At 37.4% G+C, this 7,475-nt stretch overlaps 1 protein-coding gene across 1 annotated transcript; it reads right to left on the bottom strand.

The window, feature by feature from the left end:
* Nucleotides 1–450: 450 nt before the first annotated feature.
* LOC141436529 (coiled-coil domain-containing protein 149) lies at nucleotides 451–7,400 on the bottom strand. Its single transcript, XM_074099535.1, has 7 exons — nucleotides 7,003–7,400; nucleotides 6,474–6,716; nucleotides 5,776–5,955; nucleotides 5,008–5,289; nucleotides 1,913–1,991; nucleotides 1,683–1,821; nucleotides 451–1,172 (listed from the first exon to the last, which is right to left on the bottom strand). The coding sequence occupies exons 1-7, from the start codon at nucleotides 7,066–7,068 to the stop codon at nucleotides 806–808; spliced, it is 1,356 nt and encodes a 451-aa protein (XP_073955636.1). The 5' UTR covers nucleotides 7,069–7,400; the 3' UTR covers nucleotides 451–805.
* Between the last annotated feature and the right edge of the window lie 75 nt (nucleotides 7,401–7,475).

Below are 7,475 nucleotides of genomic sequence, written 5' to 3'. Positions count from 1 at the left end.
GGCATTATTAACCCTTTTTAAAGCTAGTCTTATTTTCAACAATTACAATGGAAATTGTGACATATTGTGATATTTATTAAGTTTAGTTTCCAACTCAATGCAAGTGGTCGCTAAATCGCCTTTAACCTTATTAAGGGTTAAATGTTAAGGGCCAGTTGACATCAATTAACCCCTTTTCAGGTCCTGCCAATTTAGATACGAAGCTACAAAATGAATCATAGTTTTATGTATATTGTTCATATAAAGGATTGAATGAGAGATGTTGAAAGAGAATGTAATTTTTGACAAATTCGATTGATTTTGCCCCATAACGTAAAAGGAGCAAGGTCGAGAATTTTTCTATCTAGATTTACGTGTTCGATATATTCATTATGCTTGAAAAATGGTTAAACTAGTCCCGAACTAGCCAAAATGATTATGGGTAAGGGTACAAGGCATATATAGAAATAATTGAAACATTGAAATAAGTTTATTTCATCACCTACACAATAATTGCATAGAACGAAACAAACAAGTTCCTTTAGACTAGACATTGATCTCAATAAGACTAGAACATCAACAAAATACAAATATAACAAATAAAATAAATAACGTAAATGTAACAATATAATCTTATAATACAAATATAAAGGAATGTAAATATATTGACATCTTTGGTAGGTACACTTCCTCTATTATGTAATTGAATAGTTTGGTAACCTATTCAGAGTCAACTCGGTACAGCGATCAAAAACTTCTTTCTAAATAAATTTAAGCTTCGAGAAATTACCAAAAGTTTCACAAGTCGAGATCTCAGTTACAGGATTTAACTCGAAGCTTTCATTTCTGCGCGCGCTTCCTTGACTAGCTCCTCCAATTCGAGAGGCAACACTGTCTTAGAAGTCAATTTCTTGTCAACATCTTCATCAAATTCATAATTGCTTCGCAAGTCTTCGGATGAACTATCGCTAATCTCCTTCACATCATCATCACTGTCAGAAAGTTTATTTTTGCCGTCACCCGTTTCTTCTTCATTGGGATATTTTTGCCTGGAGTCCTGAGACATGACGGAGACGTTTTCTGGACAGAATTCGTCGAGCAACATTTGTGATGGAAATATAGGTATGTACTTCTGGCCGTCGCACCAGCTTTCCATGGTCTTTTCTAATTCTGTGATTCTGTTTGCTAAGATTCTAAAAAAAAACAAATGGTAGGTACAGTCACCAGCATTAATATCTGCCACAGCGGATCGTGCTAAAATATCTGACACGTCCTTCCGGCCCTAGAAATAGAGTCATATCAAATATTTATGCACGCTTATTGTGTCAGATATTGGTGCTGGTGACTGTACTGGTGACTTTTTATGCACAAGGTAAATATCTAAATTATCATCTTTCACTTTGAGCGTAAAGAATCTGCTTTAAAATTTAAGTTTAAAGTCAGTGGCGGACTAAGTTAGTTCACTCTTAGCTTAGATGTAAAGACTATGCATATTTTTAGCTGATTTCTGGACTTGATCATGAGAACTAGTGGCACATTTGGTGGAAGCCTCGGGTCTCTTCCGCCCTACTGTTAGTTCGCCACTGGTGGAGTTTATGTGGAGTACTGCTGCTGAGTACTGCTGGAGTTTATGTGAATTTGTTTGATCGTGTGATCCGTAATGTTAAATAAAACAAAGTTTAGACTTAGATTAGGAGACTTACTGATTGGTCTTTCTCTGATGCTGTAGGGCCGTCGACTTGTCATTTAGCGCCTCAAAAAGTCCGAGGCAAATTGACTTTAACTCGCCTGCGGAAGTCCGTTTTGAACCACCTTTGGAATTTACATCCAAGTATTCTCGTACTGCAAAAATAAAATATAATTATCAGCAGGAAAGTTACAGGAGCTAACATTTTATCAAAAAAGACATACTCGTAATAGCATTTGCGCGAACCTTGTTTCGGGGTCATCACATCCGCAAATCCCTTTGATAAATGAAACATGTTACTGTTTGTTCTGTTTTCGAGTAACGTCTGAAACAAAACATATGTAATCGTAATTTAGGTACTTCCTGCTTCAAGAGATTGTAAATAATTTTGCTGTTATATTGTGGTATTAGGCGACTAATGCATCCGTTAAGTGTTGATTAGGGGTCGTAGGCGTTATATCCTCCTTTTTTACTTACTCCCTAAGCAGGCATTACCTACTTGAATCAATCATCAATGAACTAAAAAAAAAAACTTTGCTCGCCCGCTACCTTATAATAGCTACGTCTATGCACCTCATGTGTGTTCATGCAGCTTATCCACCTCCATGCTGTAAGAGCACATATAAATTAAGATTCGATATCATTGCATGCAACTACGAGGGCTGCCTTTTAAGTTCTGTCGTTTGCAAACCTCCCGTGATTATTAAGAAAAAAACTAGTATCATCTTAAAATATTCGAATTTAGAATTCGAAAACAAAAGAATCACTCGAGATCGGCTGAACCGTTTTAGCAGACCGTCGGTTCAAAGTTGACAAGTCAGTTGTGAAAATGGAAATTTCAAAGGAAAATTTACGTGCGATAATTTTTTACAACTTCAAAAGGGGTTTAACGCGTCTTCAGTCCTTTGAAGAGCTGACTACGGTTTTTAATAATAAAGCACCATGCATCCGGACTGTGGAACGCTGGTATTTAAAATTTCTACGTGGTTGCTCTAGTCTTAGTGATAGGCACCGTGAAGGCCGACCAAAACCAGCCGTAACCCAGGAGAACATTGATGCTGTGCGGCAACTGATCGTCGAAGATCGCCTTGCGACATACCGTGAGATAGAAGCTTCATTAAGCATTTCAAAATATTTTGCATGATCACTTAGGCGTAAAAAAAATCATCTCACGCTGGATACCACATTTACTTAGTGAAGACCAAAAAATGGCTCATGGTTAGATGGTGTTACAAAACTCTGCGGCAATTCAACAGAGGAGACTCTAAACACGTTTATGTTATGACATTATCAGTGGTGACGAATCTTGGATGTACGAGGGCTGTTTGAAAAGTACCCTATTATGGAAAGAAAACACATTTTTTTTGTAAGTATGCATTTATATTTCTACGTAGTCACCTTTTAACTCTAAACATTTGTTCCACCTATGCTCAAGCTTCATTAAACCATCCAAAAAGTATGATTTTGGAAAGTCATTAAAATAGGCCTCTGTGGCGGCAATGACTTCGTCATTTGATCCAAATCGCTTACCATCGAGCCATTTTTTTAGGTTGGGAAACAAAAAGAAATCGCATGGGGCTAAATCTGGAGAATACGGGGGGGGGGGGGATGAGGCAATAGTTCGTAGCGTAACTGTGCTAATTTAGCTGTCACAACTCTGGACGAATGAGCCGGGGCGTTGTCGTGATGAAACACTATTTTTTTCATTTTTAAATGGGGTCGTTTGTCCTTCAACACGGCGTCAAATTCAGCCAATAAATTGGCATAGTACTGCCCTGTTATCGTTTTCCCCTTTTCTAAGTAGTCAATATGTATAATACCCTGCGAATCCCAAAAAACAGTCGCCATGACCTTTCCAGCCGATGGGACGGTTTTTGCTTTCCTTGGAGCAGGTTCACCCGGTAAAATCCACTGCTTCGGCTGCTCTTTCATTTCCGGGGTGTAGTGGTGAACCCACGTTTTGTCCACGGTCAAGAAATGACGCAGAAACTCCTTCGGGTTACGTTTGAACACGACCAAACACTGCTCCGAAGTAGTCAGTCGGTTCCGTTTTTGCTCCTCCGTGAGTAAACGCGGCACCCACCTCGCCGATACTTTCTTCATACCCAATTTTTCTTCTAATATGTGATGTACCCTCTCGATTGAAATCTTTACAGCATCAACAATTTCTCCTAAGTTTAATTCGGCGGTCGGCTAAAACAATATTTTCAATTTTCTTAACCATATTGTCTGTAGTTACCTCAATTGGCCGGCCTGCGCGATCCTCATCAAAGACGGTTGTTTTCCCCCGCTTAAACTCGTTATACCAATATCTGACGGTTGTCATAGAAGGAGCACATTCATGGTAAACCGCTTGCATTCTTACTTTTACTTAATCACATGTTTTTCCTTCCAAAAACAAGAATCTAATTACAGACCGATACTGTTCTTTCTCCATTTTAACCATTTTAAGTTTACGCTTTCACTAAATCGCTGTCAAATGAGAAAAAAAAACAAAAGAATGCCATTATTTTTAAATTTTCCCACCTTTGAAAAATGGCTTAAAAAGGTGGTACCTATACTTATTTTCGGCCAGTGATATTAATATTTTTAGAAAACGGGTACTTATCAAACAGCCCTCGTATGCGTACAATCTGGATTCTAAACAGCAGTAGAGCCAAAACCGACCAAAGTAATACGCTCACGGAGCACTTCGAAAAAAATGGTCGCCACGTTTGTAGCGAAAAATGGTCACGTTGCCACCATCGTGCTCGAAGATCGTAAAACAGTTAATGCTGACTGTTATAGTATACCACTGTTCGTTTACCTGAAGTTATCGGCGAGTTCCGAAAAAATAACCCAAGTCGTATAGTATAGTACCTACTGCATCACGATAATGCGAGCTCGCACACCGCCCGGCAGACAATGGCGTTTTTAAAAGAGCAAAACGTCGAAAATCTGGAACACCCGCCGTACAGCCCAGACTTAAGCTCTAAGGATTTCTTCGCTTTTCCAAAAATCAAGCAACGACTTCGTGGTCAATGGTACCGGACGCCTGAAGAAGCGGTTGAGGCATACAAAACGGCCATTTTGGAGACCCCGACGTCGGACTGGAATAAATGTTTCGAAAACTGGTTCGATCGAATGAAAAAGTGTATTACATATCACGGTGATTACTTTGAAAAACAATAAATACCATTTAACTCTTAAATTGTCTTTAGTTTTTCCAAATAACACAACATAAAAGGCATCCCTAGTATGTATGTAGACAGTGAATAAAAAGCAGTCAGCAAAAAGACTTAGTATTTAAATTGTCATTTAAAAAAAAAAATTAAAACAAGCAAAATAAACTTTGGGCACACCTTGTATTTAGTCAGTGTCCTTTTAATTATTTCCTTTTCAACCTGCAACTGATTTATTCTCTCATGAAGGTACTTATTCTCCATAACAACCGCATCTAAATCTACCACAGGGTTTGGTGCATTAGGGTCCCTGTCAGCTTGCTGGGACTTGACTCTATTGGCGAGAATGTAACTGATTTGGTGGTTTAATCGCTGCACTTTGTTCTTATAATAATCTCTGTCTGAGACTAATTCTTCTTTCTCATCCAAAGTTGCTCTATAATCTAGTTGTAATTGTTCATACTGAAAAAGAGAAGTTAAAAACGGGTAATTTATTTTTTTGTTAATTATTGTATATGTTATTTGTTTTTTTATAAATAAATTTCAATCACCGCAAAAAAAAACAATTATGTATTGAACTGGAACAAAAAGAATGATATAACTATTAGATTTACCAAAGCATACGCATCAGAAGGGCCAGGAATGGATTTGAGCTTACACAACATTGGCTTAAAAAATACAGAGTAAAACTGAGAATTATAAAATAAAGCATGCACCCCTGTAGATGCAAATAATACCTGATAATGTGTTTAGATTAGATTAACTAATAAAGCCTGGAATATTAAATAGTTCTAGTGTCATTTTGAGGTCTTTGTAAGTAGGCTTTAAAAACCCTTGAGTATAAAAAGTGCAAATTTTGTAACCATTAGATTTTCATTAGCTAAAAAATGTGTGTGTCTTCAATGATGATGTTTGCAGTCACATAATATTAACTAGTTAACAACTTACCTTTTTATGTATTTTCTCAAGATCCTGAACTAACTGCTCATAATCGTTGGGAGAACAAGACAAAGATGTGGATGATTTTCTACAGCAATAGATATCTTCTGGGTCTTTCTTTTGAAGTTGTTTCCGCAGGGCGACTATGTCTCCTGTAGCCTCCTCTAATTTACTTTTTAATGTTTCAACCTGGATTCAATAAGAGATAGAAAAGTAATCCATGTCCACCAACATTTTATTATTTATTTCACTAACTTTATGCACAAGGTAATTTTTTTTTAAGGAAGATTTGAAAGGTTCATTTATAACCCTCTTTCAGGCAGTCACCATCTAGAGAGATCTGATGTTAAAGATGATGACTATACAACTCAATTGAGATCTAGATATATATATATATATATATGAGGGAGCAAACATTGCCCTTGGTGCTTGGCACCTGAGTGGACTGTCAGCAAAGCCCCGCCCCCCCCCCCTCTTAGCGCCACCACTGATGGTGGGTGACATTATTATTATTCAATCAATCACTTACCTTTCATACTAACTATCAGGTGCGCAATGAGTCAATTCCAGGATAGGCAGCACTAGGTTGCGCCGCAGCACTGCACCACTACCCCCCACAGCATAGCAGGCACTGCCTACCCTGCTGCCTGCTCAATGCACACTATTGTAGCTATGGCTATCCATTATGTTGTGAAATTATAACATACCTCCAATTTCAGACTATCATTAAGTTCTCTAGTCTTGGCCAACAGTTCCCCTCCACTTTCAGTGTAACTGGGTGTGAGTCGGTACACACTATTGTTCTCCTGGCTTGGTGTACTCCGCACACTCTTCATCTGCTCCACTAGTAATTTGTACTTATCCCTCTCCATACTACACTTGTCTAGCTCCTTACCCATTATGGAAAGAGCATCTATTTTGCTCTGTAGTTTACTTTTAAGGACTGAATTCTAAAATTAAATATAACATAAAAATTGGCAATGATTAGTATTGCGGTGGGAAATTGTAAAGTTGTAAAAACGAATAAATTAATATTGTTTTATAAATACAATTTTCTGACTGCTAAGAATTAAGCTCATGCCAGATCTCCTTTATTTCTGAAGTAAAGCATTATTTTAAATGAAATTACAATTTTAATGGCATTATATAATTTTTCTGGTTTTTGGAGCTAGCGCGTTGAAATGAAAATAGTTCACAACTACAATATACGTATTTCTATTTCTTAATAAATGTTACCTCAAGGATATAATCATCTAGTTGGGGGTCTTGAAATTTCACTTTACTGTTTGCGGACTTAAACATCGTTTCTGCTGAACTACGATTTACGGAAAGAAAAATTGGGAGACAAAAATCGATATCTGTTTTTCGGGAGCGTTATCTTCGTTGAACAAGGTTCACAAGAGGTACTTTCAGTCAGACACTAAATAATGATGTTTTCACGAGTATAATACACCATTTTAAGCTGATTATTTGTATTAAGAAATAAGTTTCAATATTAAATTATAAGCCGCATATTGTATGTTCGCGCGGCTGTCTAAATGTCAGCCAAGCCAACGACAGCGTGTCAAGTGAATATTTGTTTTGAAACGTTCGGAAACTATCGACAAAGACACTTTCCCTATAATTTGTCAAATAAACCAATGATAAACCACATCCAAACCACTCACCAGTAGTTAATGGAGGGTTTTTTATCACTGTCTGGCAACATT

Source organism: Choristoneura fumiferana, chromosome 16, assembly GCF_025370935.1.
Source record: "Choristoneura fumiferana chromosome 16, NRCan_CFum_1, whole genome shotgun sequence".
NCBI lineage: Eukaryota > Metazoa > Arthropoda > Insecta > Lepidoptera > Tortricidae > Choristoneura > Choristoneura fumiferana.
The sequence above is the reverse complement of the archived record's forward strand: the minus strand, read 5'-3'. Positions and strand labels throughout refer to the sequence as shown.

Coding starts and splice junctions, on each gene's coding strand:
- LOC141436529 (XM_074099535.1), bottom strand. CDS start 7,068: ATGTTTAAGTCCGCAAACAGTAAAGTGAAATTTCAAGACCCCCAACTA. Junction 6,717..7,002: donor TAGATGATTATATCCTTGAG/GTAACATTTATT, acceptor ATTTAATTTTAG/AATTCAGTCCTTAAAAGTAA. Junction 5,290..5,775: donor TTGAGAAAATACATAAAAAG/GTAAGTTGTTAA, acceptor TCTCTTTTTCAG/TATGAACAATTACAACTAGA.